Genomic DNA, 18437 nt, shown 5'->3' on the forward strand with positions numbered 1-18437 from the left:
TCGTCGGGCGATCTTGCGCGAATCTTCGGGGAACCAAGTGCTCGGGGGCTGCCACGTGCAGCCCCGAGCACTCTCTCCCGAGCACTTCGGTAGGACCTTCGGGGAACCGAGTCCTCGGGGGGCTGCCACGTGCAGCCCCGAGCACTCTCTCCTGAGCACCTTGGTGAAACCTTCGGGGAACCGAGTCCTCGGGGGCTGCTACGTGCAGCCCCGAGCACTCTCTCTCGAGCACTTCGGTGAGACCTTCGGGGAACCGAGTCCTCGGAGGCTGCCACGTGCAGCCCCGAGCATTCTCTCCCGAGCACTTGGCTGTCTGGATCACCGGGGGACTACGGTACTCGGGGGTAAGTGGGAACCCTTCCGAATACTTTCTTTCCGGTACTTGGACTCTGCGGGTCATCGGGGGACTGGGGTGCTCGGAAACCAGAGGCTGCGGCCCCGAGCACCTTCTCCCGGAACTTAAGCTCTTCTTATCCTGTAAGGGAGGACCTCGCGGGATGGTGACACGTGGCGGATGGCCGATCCGGTCTCGGGACTCAGGGACCCCTGGTTCCTGATACACCGACAGTAGATAAAATTTAAACAAATATGCATGAACTTTTATATATATATATATATGGCAAAAACAAGGTTGCTAGTCATTAGACGTGAATTCTATACAAAATATAAAGAGAGAAAAAGATGAAAAACGTGAATTGGCCAAACCAGAAGCTAGTTGATTAATTAAACAGAATACGTAGCTGGTGAAAAATCATCTTAGAACAAGAAAACCATTTTTTGAGTAATAAAAAGTCTAAAAAATATACAAAAGTTACAAATGCAAACACACCAACCCACGGTGGGTTCGGCCACAGAGAATCCTAATTGAGTGTGGCCCCACCGGAGGCTGCAGCACACGGACACGGGATGCACGGTGCACCACACCCACCCCCGTGACGAGCCTCGCGCTAGACCCACACACGCGCGAACACGAACACGAGACTGCGGCCATGGCGAGCGCTGGCGACCCGAGGCCGGAGGACGACTCCTTCTCCGACGGCGAGACCACTGGCTCGGACTCCTCCGACGAGTCCTCTCCGCCGACGCAGCAGCAGCAGCTGAGGGGGTCCCGCCGCCCCGGCGCAAACAACCCGATCCTGACGCGCCTTGCGGTGTCGCGGAACCCGAGCCCGCTTGTGGCGGCCACCGCCGCGCCCGGGGTATGCCTCCTCCGCTTCGCCTGTGAGTCCGCCGCTGGGTCCCTCGTCGGCGCCGTCGTCGGATACGGTAAGGCGCCGCAACGCCCCCCGCCACCTCCGCTCCCCCTTCCCTCCCTGGTCGAGTGGAACGACGCCTTAGGGTTTAGGGCTCTGCGGTATGTGGTCCTGGCGCCATTTCGAAGTCTCCCTTACTCAGGACGGGTTTTGGACTCGGAGGGGATTAGGTTAGGTTTTCTCCAATTCAAGCCGCAGAATTGGCGTAATTACGGACACTGTTGACCCTGCGGGTAACAGGCTATTCAGCGTTATCCACACAGGTTTCATTTGGTTGTGTTCTGCTCTAATTTGAGGTATTCAGCGCTCAACTCTGCTCCTAAGGATTGCCCACACTGCCTATAGTTTCGCCGTTTAGGCCACTCCCATTGATCCACCATGGATAATGTCTTAGACATTTAATGACCTTGCCACATAAGATTTATAGTGAGGTTACATACAATTAAAGAAGAGAGATAGGGAGGTAGTGTCTTCCTAGAGACATAAGCTGGGCACAATATCCAATACAAGAAACAAGCTAAGAAATGCATTATGATGCTAATGTCTATGTTCATGTGTTACATGAAACAAGCAAACTAATGGGAAGCAATATAAAATTAAATATGGTCTCATATTTTGAGTTGAGGACAGGGCCTCCAGCCGCTGCTTCCGTTCCCCGGCACCACCCTCACCCACACCACCTGCGCCAGAGCAGTCCGTGCCGTCGCCGCCCCATCGACGCGCCGTCATGCAGAGCTACACCCGCAACTGCGACCGCTTGGGTCCGTCCATCCCCCCTTCCTACTCCTCTGCCTCCGTGAGCTGGATCTACGTCTAGAGAGAGGAAGGGGAGTTTGCTCCGCTCGGGAGGTAGTGGATAAGGTTGGTTCATGTTCAGTCCAAGCACTCTTATCTGTGTTGGACTGTGTGTGAGAAGAACGCACTGGGATCCTCTGCGCTGCTTCTGCAGTTAAGTGCATGTGTCTGTCTACTACCTGTGTACAAATATTTCTCATCTACAAATCCTCGAGCAAGACAGCCCTCAAACCAAGGAGAGAAAAAAACCGGTTCCCTTACATTACATGCCACCTTATGTTCCTAATATTCTAGACAATGATGTGTGTATAGGGTTGTCATGCCGCGCGCCATAAGTTATATAAAAGTGTGAAGGTGATGGGTCGCTGCGTCTCACCTCACCATAGTAATAACTATTAGCCATATTCACTTCAACAATCCATAAATTATCTTGATTACTTGTTCGATCATTATATAATTGGCCCTACTCCATAGAACTGGTCGCCCAAACCGGCCTCGGCCCTTCAAATGCATCTATGGGTCAGTCTGAGCCATGCAGGCCTCCCTCCGAAGCCTCATGTGTGAGAAAGGAAAAGATTGTTCATGGGACTGCCAGGCTGAGAGCCACACTGCCAACTGGCTGCTACTTAATTTGTGAAAAAATCTGAGACTGAGATACAAAAATCTCAATGGTTCGACTGACGTTACGGTCATCACCACATTGAATAAAACGTTCACCATAGATCTCCATCTAGAAAATGGTTCTGCTTTTATTTGCGTTAACATTAACACTGGTAGTGGATTAGCATTCCTCCTGCTTAAACCATATGTTCTCTGCCATAGCTGTTAGGTGTTATGGTTGCTCAGCAGGAATACTCTTGTTTTACTGCTGCTAGATATATCAACATATTTTACGCTCTTCTTAGAGACATAAAAAGAATTTAACTACAGAATTGGTAGAGATCCCCTATATGACTTGCTAGATTAGTCAGCACCGGGAATGCTAAACTGGACCTTATATTTTACCTGACCCCAATGTCCTAAAAAGTGCGGCGCTAGTGGTGGCGATCGGTGCCTCGTTCTGAATTTTTTTTTTAATCTTTGTGAAGTCAATACTGATAGCTCCAATTTTCTGTCTCTGCTAACTCTTCAGGAAAAGGTTTGGTTACTATGAAGGGTTTTAAAGGATCATTTGCTGATGCTGCATCATCTGCCAAGGTATAAGGATATGCTTTTTCACATGTGGATAACCCAGTTCATTTCATTTTGAATAGACTTTTGTGTACCAACATCTCATGGAGAAATGTTGCCTTCTTGCTCTAGATATTTGCTGTTCTTGCTGGTGTTCAAAGTTTGGTAGCTTGCTCTTTGAGAAAACTACGTGGAAAAGATGATGGTTTGTATCCGTCTATGTGTTACTTGTTTCCTTTTTCTATTCCTTTGGATTAATAAAATGCTAAGGATGATCATTAACTTGTGGGTCGTTTTATTTCCAGGTATCAACGCAGGAGTTGCAGGCTGTTGCACTGGCCTTGCACTGAGCTTCCCAGGTGAAGTTACTGCAAATAGTGCAATTAATAGCTTTGTACTATTTTGGTGTACAGTCAGGGTAATTTATAGTTAATGGTTACAATATGTTCCTGGATATCATGGCAAGGTCTAGGATTACAACAATAGCCATATTGTTTACGCTGAGTTATGGCTTGGAGGCTCTAGTGTTTATTGTTTCGAACAATTGATGATAACTTGCTGATGGCCTGGTTCTTGGGCAGTGTCTTTGCCTGCATTCCGGATCTAATTGACTTTTCGGGCTATAGGATAGAAACCTTCCCTTGCCAGGGATCAGAGGGAGCTGGCTGGAAAATTTTGGCATGGTGGTTTCTGTATATTGAATGGTTTTGGGGAAACATGTGGCCTTATAGGATGGCCGTAATGCCTGATGCTAGTTACAAGTTTGATGCTTATCAAGCTTACCAATTTTCCCCATAATCAATTTACGATTTGTTTCCTGTGCACGAGAAACTAGCAATGTTTAGTGATAATTACTCTCGTGTATGTTGATGTGCATGGCTTACATGAACTACTTGCATTATATTTCAGTTAATTTACTATCCTCTCTTGTTGTTTTCATTATCTTGGTACAATTGCTCCTTTTTGTCCATTGTGCACAACTGCTTGCATGATGATCAACTGTTGTATGCCTTCACTGTTTGTACACACGAATAATTTTGATACAGTTGATTTGCCATTTTGGATTCTCCTTTATCATTGTAACAGTAAGACTGAACATTGCAAAAGTGAGAACTTCTCACTGTAAGTCCGATCATTTGAATATATATGGGTTTTCTCTGCAATATATGGCCCTTAATCTCCATGATGTTATTCTGACATCGATACCTTTTTAACCCCCAAGTGTCTATTAAATACCTCACATTATTTTTTGGGCTCAGGTGCACCGCAATCACTGATTCAGAGCTGCCTGACCTTTGGAACTTTCTCATACATCATAGAGAAGCTAAACAGACAGCAACCTGCACTGGCACTCCCATCTGCCACTAGCGTGAAGGATCTGAAGGCTGGGCAGAGTGTTCTTCCTCCCTTCACGCTTTCTCTTCCACATGACGCAATGGAGGGATTTTCTACGTTTCAAAATTTTTTGTCGAAGTTTCGAGGAGACTGAATTACCTTGTGGAATGGTGTCTACTTCGGATTGCATCCATGCAAATGCATCAATCTGAGTTTTCTTTGTTTGTTTCTTGTTCTCGACGAAGGTAGTGTGTTGCTAATGCTGATTATTCCGCTCTGTTGTAAGGTTCTCGAAAAATTCTACTCTGTTATATAACAATTTTGCGATTAAGGGAAGCAGTTTGCCATGTCTTAAAACTGTAATGTAGAGTAATATTGGACCTTGTGAGTTCTACCCTGGTAGCATGTACCACAATGTTAGGCATCTTTGATAACATAGAAGGCTCAAGATGGTAGTTATGTTTTTTTTTTTTGGGATTATGAGGATGTGAAGATTGAGTTATCACACGCGTACAAATTTACTTGGTCACCACTAAATGTGCTCATGTGTGTTGAAGGTCATCGGTGTGAGCACCGAGATTTGGTGCTTAGGGGGTTGAGTTGTATGTACTCTCACCGCCCTGCCCCACCAATCTGATGCTAGTCATGTCCCTAGGCTCTCTTTCACCGATTTTTTTAATACTATTGTTTTGTACGGAAATTTTAGATATATTGTATGAATTCAAAGAATTACAAAATAACCCACTGTCGCTCATCCAAAGAGCGAAATCTATTTTTTGCTTGCTCATCCGAACAGCAAAAAAAAAAAAATTAATTAATTAAATTTTCGCTCTTACAAAGTGTGAAAACATTTTCTATTACTGAAAGAGCGAAAAATTGAATTTCGCTCTTTCAAAGTGCGAAAATATTTTGCTGCTCACAAAATATTTTCGCTGCTCACAAAATATTTTCGCACTTTGAAAGAGCGAAATTCTAGTTTATGGATGCAATTTATTTTTTAGTGAGTGGTCCAAATGGCAACACAGGTTGTTTCATTTTCTTCCTTAATTTTTTGTTTGATGTAATTTTGTCGATATTTTCTTTTTATTAGATGTAAAATTGTGTGAGTAATTTTTTAGTGAACTAACATTGGAAGGATACAAAATCTAATTTATTGTAACACCCCAAATTTCAATTTTTACAATAGTTTAAAATTTTGCTAGAATTTTAAATAGGAGTTGCAATTTTGTTCAATAGAAGAAATTAATTTCTAAATTTAAATTTGACATAGGTTATATTTGTGGTTGATGCATTCATGCTGTCATAGTTGTAATAGGCTTTTATGCGTGAAAAAGATTTACAAAAATATCACTAGAAGTCACTCGTTTAAAACATCTTTTGAAATTTTGCTCAAAATCTAAAAAGAAAAGGGATTTCAAAAATGTTAAAGGTTCCCGATCCGAATTCCTTTTCCCCGGTCCATTTCTTCCCTTCCCCTCTCCCTTTCATTCTTCTCGCATGGGCTGCCCTTCCTTTTCCCCGCGTTGGGCTGCGCTCGAGCCGGACTGCCTCAGCGTTGAGCCGCCCCCTCCCCACCCTCTGTCGCTGCTGCATGGGCCCGAGTCGAGCCAAGCCGCACAGCCGAGCTACCCGCCTGAGCCGCCGGCTCGCTTTCTTCCTCCTCCCGCCGCTCGCTTGGACCACCCCCAAATCCCGTGCGTCATTCAAAACTGCCGCCTCCTCAAGCCGTTTCGCTCCAATTAAAGCCCGTGGCCGCGATCCCCGCCCCCTAACACTCATTCCCGGCCGTTTCCCTCTCCTTAACCCCTCTCAAATGCGAAAACCGTCGCATTTAAGGAAATCAAGGCCGCTAGCCATTTCTCTTCGAATCCGGTTGTTTCTCTCCCTTTCTCGTGCATAACATGCTAATCGACTTCCTTGTGATGTTCCGCACACATTCCACCCATTTCCCCCTCATTTCCCACTCAGTTTTGTCCTCAGTGCCGTCGTCTACATCATTTCCGGTGAGAGCTTCGTCGCCGCCGCTATTCTTTGTGGCCGAGTTCCTCTAACCCCATTTTCTCCCCTCTACGGCACTGCAGGGTCACCGGAGCGCTGTCCTCACCGTGATCGAGCTCCTCCGACCGCCCCCTCTTCGTCGACAGCCTCCCTCCGTCATTCTTCGCCGACTTGAAGCCCACGGTGATGATCCCTTTCACCTCCTCTCTCTTTTGCGCTTATCCCCGTCGCAATCCGTGCCCGGTAGCGCGTTTTGCGCTACTTCGGTGATGTTCCAGCCACCCCGCCACCGTCGGCCAGCCGCCTCCCTATTCAACCCCACTCGGCCAAGCCCCTGTTGAAACCCGGCCATCTGATTTTCATCCGACGGCCGAAATAGAATACCCCTTCGTTTTATGATTTCGATCCACTATGGACCCATGGACCGGCCTCCAGGCCATGGTCCATGGGCCCATAAACCTTTTCCATGCTCTTTTCCAATAAAAAATAATTTGGTATTTTATTTATGACATCATAAGTAGAATTTTCAGTACAAAATCAATTCGGTTTATTCTCGGAAATCAAGTAAAATTTTCAGACTAGCCCCTGAAACTTCAAAAGCTCAATACTTTTTGCTCATAGCTCCTTTTTGGGAAATTTTCGCGCTCAAATTCTCGTAGCATCTTGTAGAATCTTTTTACAGGATTTTTATCTAGGTTTAGCACTATATGGTATGCTGTTCTTAGTAGTTTTCATTGTGTGTTTTCTCTGGTACGTCGATTAGGAGGTGAGCAGTTCGGGAATCTTCAAGATCAAGCTTTCGAGGACTTTGAGTAACCCTCCGCTAAAGGCAAGTGTCCTTAACATTTTGCCCCTGTTCTAGGAATCATGTGTAGATATTTTATTCCTTCTATGCATGCTTGTCTAAATTGGAATCAGATGCTAGGCTTTACTAGCTTTGTATGATTATTCCTTGTCGTTGTTGTTCAACCATGAGTTAAAATGGGTAGTATATGCTAGTGTAGTCATAGTTGAGGAAAATATTAATCTTGACTAATGCCTATGCAACATAAATCGGGATTAGTAATCTTTTATAGAAATATGGTATAGGGATCCTAACGGCATGGTTAGTTTGAGGTGGTGCTATACAACACGCTTGTGTTTGTTCCTATGTGGGATCATAAGGACCGATTCTTGAACGTATAACCAAGTGAATCCGCACAACCACGAGGCCTATATGGGTACAGCCTGTCCAACTAAGTAGTCACCCCTCTAACTCTGTGGGCACTGTTGGACGGTTGAGTGGCACAAGTGGGGGCTTCTGCAGCGATGTATTGTCTGTTAGCGGTGAAACCTCAGTGGGTGCTGCAAGTTGGCGGGAGCTTTGTAAAGGCCTTGCAGTGAGACCCCGACTCCACACCCCGAAAGTGTGAAGCAGCACGGGAATCACGACTCATGAGGAAAGCTATGCAAACTCTACAGAGCATCAGTGTATCGTCACAGTGCCATTATTACAATAATGATATAACTTATTACAAAAGGACCCGAGGGTCTAAAAGAAAACACAGTGGACGTCATAGACACGGTTAACTGCACTGAGCAAACTTTAACCTAATGAATCCAACAATAGGCATCCTATTTGCTAAGTGTGAAGACACCACCGTAACAAAAAGATTGACTCATCGGATTCCATCCGACTACCAAGACTCACCAGGTAATTACATTACCCGGCTATCCAACCAACCATACCAACCCTGATCCCATCTAATTCTGAAGAAGTCCAAGTCCGCTCTTGTCCGTGAGCACGGCTGATCGACAGTCAAGATTAACATTTCCCCCAACTATGACTGCGCTAGCATATACTACCCATTTTAACCCTTGGTTAAACAACGGTGACAAGAAATAATCATATAAAGCTAGTAAACCCTAACATAGGATTCCAAATTAGACAAGCATGCATAGAAGGAATAAAATAGCTACACAAGAATCCTAAATCAGGGGTCAAAATGTTCAATGACACTTGCCTTCAGCGGAGTGCTGAAAGTCTTCGAAAGCTTGATCTTGAAGATTCATGAGCTGCACACCTCCTAATCAACAAACCGGGAAAAGCACACGAGGCAAACAACTAAGAACAATAAATCATACAGTACTAAAACTAGGTAAAAACCATATAAAAAGATTCTACATGTTGCTACGAACATTTGGACGTGAAAATCGCCCAAAACGAAGCTACGAGCAAAAAGTATTGAGCTTTTGAATTTTTAGGGGTTTAACTGCAAATTTTACTTGATTTTCAGAGAAAACCCCAATTTGATTTTATACTGGAAAACTAATTTATGACATCATAAATCAAAACCAATTAAATTTTCTATTGGAAAAACTCATGGAATTGGTCTACGGACCCATGGACCACGGCCTGGAAGGCCAGTCCATGTCCACGGTGGGCCAGTTATGAAGTGATGAAGGGGTATGCTATTAGGGCCATATGATTGAGATCTGACGGCCAGGGTTCAAAGAGGCAATGGACAGACTCGGTCGGTGATGCAAACACGATGGGTGGTGGCCGATAGTGGCGGGGTCACCGAAACCACGCTGGAGAGGCGCAAATGAGCATGTATCACGGTGGAAAGAGGCACAAAATGAAGGGGAGCTCACGGGGAATATTTATTGAGGCTTCTTGCCGGCGGAGAGGGGCTAAGGAAGGTCGGTGATGGAGCGAGACAGCTGGCGGGCTTCAAGCTCGGTGAGGGCGGCGTCTGACGTCGGAGAAGAACAGAGGAGTGGCGGAAAACTTCGCCGGAGACCCTGCGATGCCAAAGAAGCAAGTGCCAAGGTCAATGGCGGCTCGGGCATGGAGAATTTGTTGCGGTGGAGCTCCTTACCGGAGTTGAAGAAGAAGCCAGTGCCGAGGTTGAATCCAAGAGGGAGAAAGTGGGAAAAAGGGTGGAGAATGCGCAGAACGTTGCAAGGAAGAAGAAGGGAGGCTTAAATACGCAAGAGAGGGAGAGAATCGGTCGGATTCGAAAGGATTGGCCAGGGTTCTAAATTTCCATAATTGCATCGGTTTCCACATTTGTGAGGGATTAAGGAGGGGGAAACGGCCAGGAAGAAGTGAATAGGGGCGGGGATCTCGGCCATAGGGTTTAATTGAGTCAAAATGGCGTGGGGAGGCAGAGATTTGAACAGACACGCGATTTGGGGGCGGATCGGGCTCTGGCGGTGGGAGGAAGGAGAAGGGCAGCCGCGGCTCGACTCTAGTTGGCTCGGGCAAGGCCTGCATGGTGGCGAGAGAAAGCGGGAAGGGGTAGCTCGGGGGCAGCGCAGGCTAGCTCGAGTGTGGCCCAGCGCGGGAAGGAGGCCGGTAGGCCACGCGAATGGAAAAGAGGGGAGGGAAGAGGTGGGCCGCGAGAAGGATTCGTCCCAGGAGTTTTTTTTTTCCAAATTGAAAAGCTTTTTTTCTTTTTGGATTTTGAACAAATTTTAAAAGGAGTTTAAATGAGCAACTCTAGCAAACTTTTGAAAACTTTTTTCATGCATAAAAAACCTATTGCAACTACGACATCATGAATGCATCAAACTTATATATAACCCATGTTAAAATTAAATTTAGAAATTAATTTCTTCTATTGAACAAAATTTGCAAATCCTATTTAAAATTCTAGCAAAATTTTAAACTATTGCAAAAAATTGAAATTTAAGGTGTTACAGATCAGCACGAATTGCCCAGAAAGTAGTGGTGCGTTCAGTCCATTTGCTTATTGTTAGTAGTCTGTACATTGCTTGTTAGGCTTGATTCCTAGACTAGGAGTATGTATAAAATTTGATGCTGGCATACATGTGCTGTTCCCGGTTTTGTTCCTTTAAAACTAGGTGTAACATTTGTCGAACAATAGTAGTTGTGAAGCACAATTATCATAGAACCCGATAAATATTACATGGGTTATAGTGTTTTTCGTCACTGTGTGAATGGACCCTAACAATAAAGAGATGATGACAACAAATTTTGGTGTAGTGAACATGACCCTATTAGGGCATCTATACGATTTTGGTGATTAATGATAATATAGTCAATAAGACTAGTATGTTTGTAAGTATATGCTTTAGTAGGTCTCATGGATGCAATAAGAGAATGAATTGAACTTGTTCCATGAATTCTGATGTGATCAAATAGGATGGATTTTTATATAATCATGTAGAGCCCTTCACAAGCTTTTCATAGAGTCTAAGATTATCAAAATCAGAGTTTGGAGCGATAAGTTATGCCCAAAACAGGAATTGCTAGTCTGTTAAAACTATACATGACGGATATTCCAGCGTGTATAATTTGAAGAGCAGAGGATAATCCGGCGTTTACAAAAATGAACATGTCAAATGATTCGGTGTTCACAAGACATTTTCAGCTGTTTGTTTTTTTCAAAGAGCTTCCAGATGAGGTCTAATACACGCTGGATGTTCCGGTGTTCACAAAATAAACACGTCAGATCATTTTTCCAGAGGGGTTACAAAATAGTTCGGTTGGCATTGTATGCTCAGATCTGACGACACCAGCTGTTAAGGACTGGATGAAGTCAGTGATTGACATGATGAAGACAGTTCTCATTCAGGCCAAGAATTCTCATCAAGCCCTAACCGGAATAGCTCTAATTGGGGGAGATCATGCAATGCCCTGTCATGATAATCCGAACAGCATCCCAAAGATCAGCAACTATGACATCATCTAAGCATTCACTTAGGGGTTAAGAGCTAGAGATGTGCTGAAGATGTCGCTAGAAAAGAGCCCAAGATAGTTAAAGAACTCATGAGGATTGTCGATCAGTCCACCAAGACCGAAGATACGCTCCTCTTCGTCAAGGAGAAGACCCAAGGCATCAAGTGTCGTCAACCCGGGCTCGACGGCAACAAAGTCAAGAACAAGCACAAGAAGAACACCAAGGGAGGTAAGGACAAGAAAGCTAAATCTAATAAAGTTTTTGCAGATCTAGAAGATATCTGTCCTGATAAGTGCTCCAGTTCTTCCCAAGGCAAGAGCTTCACGCCAAGCTTTGGTGAAAGCAATGATAAGCCTTGGTGCGACCTCCACCATACTAATAACCACAACCTCAAATAGTGTTGCCTCTGGAAGAAGATGGTCAAAGCGGCATTCGAGAAAGTGACCAAAGGAAAAAAGACCCAGGTTGAGGCCTAGAGCTGGGATTTCAGCTCCAACAACAGTGAGGGTGACACGTACCCGATGTCTTTTCAGCCGGACGAGAGGAGGGTCGACCACATGTTCGGTGGTTCCGCCTCCTACGAGTCCAAAAGGTAGTACAAGATGATGGTCCGAGAAGTCTTAGTTGCCATCTCCAAGGGTCACCAGGTCGTTAAGTGGTCAAACATCAAGATCTCCTTCGACCAAGATGATTGGCTTGAGAACTTCGTACGACTAGGTCACTTTTCGATAGTTGTCGAGCATACAATGAAAAACTACAAGGTCACTTGAGTCCTTATCGATGGAGGAAATTCCTTGAACATCCTCTTGGCAGGCACACTCGAAGGGATGCAAATCTCCTGGTCTTCCATCAAGTCGGTTACTCAATCCTTCCACGGTATACTACCCGAATCTTCTGCCACCCCCATCAGCCAGATATCGCTCCCTGTCACCTTCGGGAAGCATGACAACTTCTGGACAGCGAAAATTTTGTTTCTACATGGTCAACTTTGAGATGGTGTACAACACCATCTTGGCACAACCAACCCTAGCCAAGTTCACGGCCATCGTGCATTATGCTTACCAGTGTGTGAAGATCTCAAGACCCGAAGGGGTCATCACCATCCGGGGTTGCCCCAAGGCAGATCTCCATTGTGACAAGAGGAGTCTCGACATGACAGCTTAACACCAACCAAGCACGGAACATAAGAGCTCAAGGATCAAGGTGAAAAAGAAGCCTCAGTCATGACCGAGACTACAGTACCTCGAGATGCAAACCCATAAACCTAGGGACTTGGTTCCATGACTAGTCTGAAACCCATGTAACTGTGCCTATGCTACCCCCAAAGTAATAAGGGTCATTGCTTATCAGTTTAATCTAGTCTGTGTTATTTAAGTCTAAGATAATTGGTCTGCAATAGCCCATGGGTCGTCTGCAATAGCTCATGGGTCATCAATAAACTCTATAAGTCCCAAGTGTAAGTACTAAGAGTACTTTTTGCAATAATAAAGATCATATTGCCTGAGAAGTCGCTTGAATTATTTTCCTGCCTTACTTGTCTTCTACGCATCCTCATGCCCAACAAATGGGGTAAGATGCTTCTCGGGTTCTTCGTCCCGAACACGCACCTGGGGTGGTGAAAAGCTTTTCTCGACCCAAAGGCAATATGAGCTCTCATTACTTTATTACATTTTTCTATTTAGATTGCCTACCTAGAAACTTTTCCGAGTAGACAGTTGAGGACTTAACAAGTACTAGGTGCTAGAAACCGAAAATAACACATCGTGCACCCTCTGAAAGCAAATTTTGACAAGGGAAGGATCATTACGTTGCAAACCCGGGGTTGAGAAAAGACACCTTATCGCGTTCCATGAGTGACGGGGGGCTACGATGCCTCTCACTCAAGCAGACCTAAGGCTAGTCGTAATAAGCTCTCCAACTAGTGATTGACACATCCTGAACTAATCAAAGGGAAAAGTCAGTAAGGCGATCATGATATACTTTTGAAAGCATCTAGCACGAAGTACTCCCATCACATGCGAAAAGCATTGCAATTCCTACAAGTCTTAACAAAAACTACCACGTGTTTATTACAGATCGCAAGGTAAAGAAAAAGAAAAACTATGCCAAGGGCCCGAGCCCAAAGTCCATTGCATCCACAAAAGCCTTGGCTAGCCCGACTAGCTCCTCCATCTTCTCCACTGACAAATCTTCCAACTCCTCCCTGAAGCCATTCTGGAGAACATCAGGGCCAACATTCAGATAGTGGTCCTTTAGGATGGCCAGCGCAAAGGTGACCACTTGCCCTGCACTCCACCTAGATTGGCTCGAGAGGTGCTCGACATCCTTCCCTTGGAGTCCCCTGTAAGCCTCAGTGAGCTTGGTCGCCCGAGTGGCCAGCCCAGTGGCATCATCATCACCGGCAGCCTCCTCCTAGATCTCGACCCCAGCAAGCACCTCCTAGAAGATGTTGAGGGCCGCGACAAGTTGTTGGTGAGTGCCTGAGATCTGGACCTCCTCCTGGGCCATGGCTTCTCAGGCCGCGAAGAGTTCTGTAGGTCATTGTGTTAAAGTGACAAGGTGAAGAGGTGACACATTAGGGTTACTAGTGTAGGAGCGAGATTGGCGACTAGAGGGGGTGAATAGGTGCCTCAACAAATTTCTTGTGAAATCGATGATTTTCTCCTATTTGGATCATCCAACACACCTCAAAACTCAAGCGAAAGCAAAAATAGAGAGAAGTTTTAACGAGAGAAAATTAAGGCAACATGACTCCACAGATGGTATATGAATCATAGGTTCTATTTAAGATCAATCCATGTATCTTAGCACTCGAAAGATCACAACTTGCAAAGAAACAAGAAAAGATAAACACTGAGCAATGAAACTCTCACTACGTGAAAAATGGACAAGGGTGACGGGTCCCGCACCCGTCACCCCGAACGTGTCACTACTGATATATAATGAGTAACGGGTAAGGGCCCGTCACCAATAAGGTTATTGGTGATGAATCAAAACTTAAACTGTCACTTATTAAGGTCATAGGTGACGGGTCATAACTATGACCCGTCACTTATGACTTATTTGTGACCTGTCACTTATGACTGATATACGGTTTTCGCGCTTTTTGGACACGAAGAAAAGTCAAAAAAAATATATTTTTCACCCGAACCAACCCAACTCAAGCCTACCACCACTCGCCACAATTCTCTACCTATTTTTCAGGCTGTTTTCAGAATGCACGTTCCGTGGGAATCGAACTCGCGAAGACCCCTTGCGCGCATAGCTGCCTAACCATCTCAACCTCACGTGCGTCCTGAAGAGAGTCGGATAAAATATCCTTTTAACTATTTTGCCGAAGGTCTTAAGTAACTGTGACCTGTCACTTATTACAAGTCATAAGTAACACGTCACAGCTATGACCCGTCACCAATGTTAATTTTACAATACACACAAAAACCAGTTGACTCGGAGTGCCTTCGGTTAAATGGCCATAACTTTTGCATACGAACTCCGATTTTGACGTTTTTTTGACTCTACAGACATCTGCAGAAAAAGTTACATCCACTTCTTCCCAACTTTGTTGGGTTTGACAAATTTTTCGAGAACAAAAACGGCTTGGAAGATTGAGTTCTCGCCTCTGAAAGTTTCTGCACCGTTTTCAGAGCACGCGTTTGTGTCCATAGCCGCCACCCCTTACATCAAACTTGAGCAGAAATGTACAATAGTTCATATTCTAGTACTTCTGAAATGAGAAAAAAATAAGAGAAAAATAAAATAAAAATATTTTTTTTTGCAATGTTTAGAGCATTTTCTGTATTTGTTAATAACGTCATTAGTGACGGGTCATAACTTGACCCATCACTTCTGACTAGCCTAGGAGACCCGTCACTGATGAGTTAGTCATTGGTGACAGGTCAAAACTTGACCCGTCACCAATGACTTGCCTACGATGACCCGTGAGTGATGAGTCGTCATTGGTGACAGGTCAAGTTTTCACCTGTCACCAATGACTAATATTAGTGACCGATCACAACTCTGACCCGTCACTTTTATCATAAGTGACGGGTCATATTACGACCTGTCACTTATGTAGTGTCTCATTTGTCTGTTTTTCACGCAGTGTCTCCACGTTGATTGTCTAGAGATAAGGGAATTCAAGACCTCATCATATAAGCGTGTGTATGCGAATTTTATGCCTCTAGCAACAAGAAGAATGGCCTCACAAGGTGCTGAAATTTCAGCCAAAAAACCAAAACGAAAATCATAACCGGAAACCAAAAAGCTTGCAAACTTGCAAGAACCAATAGAGGAAAACTAGAAGGAGAAGAATTCAAGCATATGAAAAAACATAAACTTCATTACTCAAAGAGGTTAGCCATATTTTAAACAGATTAAAAAGATTTATCTCTCAAAACTCTCACCTATTAAATAGGCTAAGCATTCATCATTATCTCCTCTAATACCCTAGCTCCAAGCTTTCAAATGAGTGGTACAACAGGGCTCAAGTGGCTGGTTTAAACTCTCTCATAGCCCTACCCCTCTATTTATAGGCCTAGAAAAACTTGACCTCTAAGTTTTCTAGCTTTTTCCCAAAATACCCATCTCTTGTAGTACACTCCTACCTACCACTGAGAATATTTTGGTCCATTTTTTTTCCATTCATCGGATGACCGCAGCGCCTTCACGACATAGCTTTGCCTCAACGCAAGCTTCGTGATGGTGCCACATAATCCTCCAGTCCTCCCACGATTTTGAGGCCAAACCGCAAAACCGCCTACACGCTTCTCAAAGCGTGACTCACCGCCTTGCTTACATCTTAAGCAAGCGCTTCAATGTCGATGTGTATACTCTGTTATGCGATCCTGACCACCTGCAAGTCTCTCCCGCTCCTGATCCCTCGAGCTGCCTTGTCACTTGCACCGACATCACCTTCGCTTGACTTTGTTAACACGCCATCTCCATCCGCCTTACATGCTTTGCTTGACCTCCACTTGTTTAGTTAGAATCACCCTTGACTCCGGTCGGCCTCCTTGATCGTCCAGCACCAAGCACTCCGCTTAGCTCTGATCATCCCATCGTCAACCATTAAGTTGCATCCATCACCTGCACACCATGAGACAAGCAAACACATATCTCCAACTCCAATTTCAGTTAGTCCATAATAAATATGCTCAAATTAAATCCTAAATTAATTCAAATCACATCAAAGCTCATGCAAAACCGAAGATCATCAAGCCAAACAAATACTAATGTCAATCACTCATCACAAGTAAACCAAGGCACATTTTAACTTGGTTTCTCAACTAGAAACTTACCCTTCGTCTGGTCCTCTAGCTTGGCGTCCGCCTTCTCCTTCTCAATGGTCACCTAGGAGAGTTGCTGATGCAACTCGGTGGCCTCTCCCTCAAGTGTGGCCACTCGAGCAGCCAGTCGCTGGGCCTCCTCGCGGACTCTCTGCAACTGCCCCACATACACCTGCAATATCTTAGGTCAGCACGTATCATTTCATCGACTAAGTGGTTGTTTTCTAGAAAAAACTGACGTTATCTGGATCGTGACCAGGAGAACCTTCAATGATATGCCTTCAAGTCAGATCCCTGGCAGCCCATGCACCAGGTTCAGGGGAAGAGCTTGGGGAACCAGAGGTTCCTCTTCCTGGCTATCGACTACCGACATAGGGGGATCGTTGGGCCTATTCCCTTCTCCATCGGAGAAGGTCACAACTAGAGCCCGAGGAAACACAAGCTTGGGGGCTGCAGGTGGCACTCCGAGTAGCTTGAAAAAGAAAGACTCAAACAATGCGCACCTATCAACATATGAAAGAAATTCACAACACTTGCACATACCTGAGCCGCTTTATGACCAAGGAAAGCTTCACCAGGATCAGAATGGGCATCGACCTTTTGAGTGCCTTCTTGAGGATGCCTCCTTCAGTCCCCAACCCCTTCGGGGCTGGGGGAGAGCTGCTCGACAAACCCGCGACAATGATTGCCTTCCCGCGGTCCTATTCTGGGGGGTAAATGTACCAAAACAAAAAAAAACAACACGACTACAAAAGCTCTGAATAAAAGCTTAACTTACCAAAGTCAGAGCCACTACTATGAGTGCTCGCGTCACAACCGGACCCCTAGTGGCCATCACTAAGGTTGGATTTCCAGCTGGCGGGGCTGGCGTCAGGTCGGCAGGAAATGAGGAGGCTGAAGCTATTGGCCTTAGTAGTTTGGAATCGTTCGTCGGTGAGTTGACCTTCGCATAGTCATCCCCTCTGGCACCGTGCTGCTAGCAAAGGATGGGGCCTTCGATGTGGCGCCAGTGTCACTGCTCGTACTCGGACTTGTACTCCCCGTGATGATAACCCCTTCTGGGTCCATAGCTGGAGCCCCCGTGTTCTTAGCCTCCGGGTCAGGCTGCCCACGCTGACTGTACAAGTTTGCAATGACCATCAGTATGGTTACGACTACTCAGAAAGAAAAGAAAAAAAAATCAAAGAACGAGAAGGTTCATTAGACTTACCGATACGATCCTCTCAACGTTGGGCCTCCATCTCCACGATGGGGACTGAGATATCCGAACGGCTAGCGCACGAGGATTGCTTTGAAAAGGAGCCTAGTCTTCTTGTTGGCCAGCTCTGGTGAAAGCACTGCATGAGGCAACAAACATCTTGCTAACCCTACAGTTCCCATAAAATGTCTACTCAGGGTCAATAAGTATACGTCTCACCTTTTCTAACTGGGTCCATCTCGGCTGGGAATTGCCAAGTGCCGGTGATCCTCAACTTCAGAGGACTTAGGTGGCGCCTGATGAAATCCTTGGAGACATCATACGCCATCAACTTCCTCTCCTTCAGGTGCTAGATATCTCCAATAAGACTCCGGCGGAGGGCGGTCATCATCGGCTCTTCCGTCCAGGTGGGCCTCAGTAGCGGGGGGAAACCCTAGTAAGGAAGCCAAGGCAGACTAGACTAGCAATAGAACCATTTCTAATGCCATCGTGACTAGGAGCACTTGGTGGCAAAATTGATATACTCTGCCGACTAGCCCTCCTGAAGCCAAATTCAAGCGCCACAGGCGACCTTGTTTTGGAACCCCTTCAGTAGGTAAAAATAACTAAAGATGTCAAAATATGGGCGAAAACCAACGAAGGCATCGCACAAATGTGCGAAGATGCTCAACATGATGACAGAGTTGGGGTTGAGGTGGATGAATTCCACACTATA

At 45.3% G+C, this 18437-nt stretch overlaps 1 protein-coding gene across 1 annotated transcript; it reads left to right on the forward strand.

Annotated features, from left to right (window-relative positions):
- The first annotated feature begins 896 nt into the window (after nucleotides 1-896).
- LOC133904970 (mitochondrial import inner membrane translocase subunit TIM22-3-like) lies at nucleotides 897-4900 on the forward strand. Its single transcript, XM_062346644.1, has 5 exons — nucleotides 897-1266; nucleotides 3181-3245; nucleotides 3351-3423; nucleotides 3524-3577; nucleotides 4478-4900. The coding sequence occupies exons 1-5, from the start codon at nucleotides 990-992 to the stop codon at nucleotides 4705-4707; spliced, it is 699 nt and encodes a 232-aa protein (XP_062202628.1). The 5' UTR covers nucleotides 897-989; the 3' UTR covers nucleotides 4708-4900.
- The last annotated feature ends 13537 nt before the right edge of the window (nucleotides 4901-18437 follow it).

Source organism: Phragmites australis, chromosome 22, assembly GCF_958298935.1.
Source record: "Phragmites australis chromosome 22, lpPhrAust1.1, whole genome shotgun sequence".
Taxonomy (NCBI): Eukaryota; Viridiplantae; Streptophyta; class Magnoliopsida; order Poales; family Poaceae; genus Phragmites; species Phragmites australis.

Coding starts and splice junctions, on each gene's coding strand:
- LOC133904970 (XM_062346644.1), top strand. CDS start 990: ATGGCGAGCGCTGGCGACCCGAGGCCGGAGGACGACTCCTTCTCCGAC. Junction 3,246..3,350: donor ATGCTGCATCATCTGCCAAG/GTATAAGGATAT, acceptor TTCTTGCTCTAG/ATATTTGCTGTTCTTGCTGG. Junction 3,424..3,523: donor ACTACGTGGAAAAGATGATG/GTTTGTATCCGT, acceptor TTTTATTTCCAG/GTATCAACGCAGGAGTTGCA.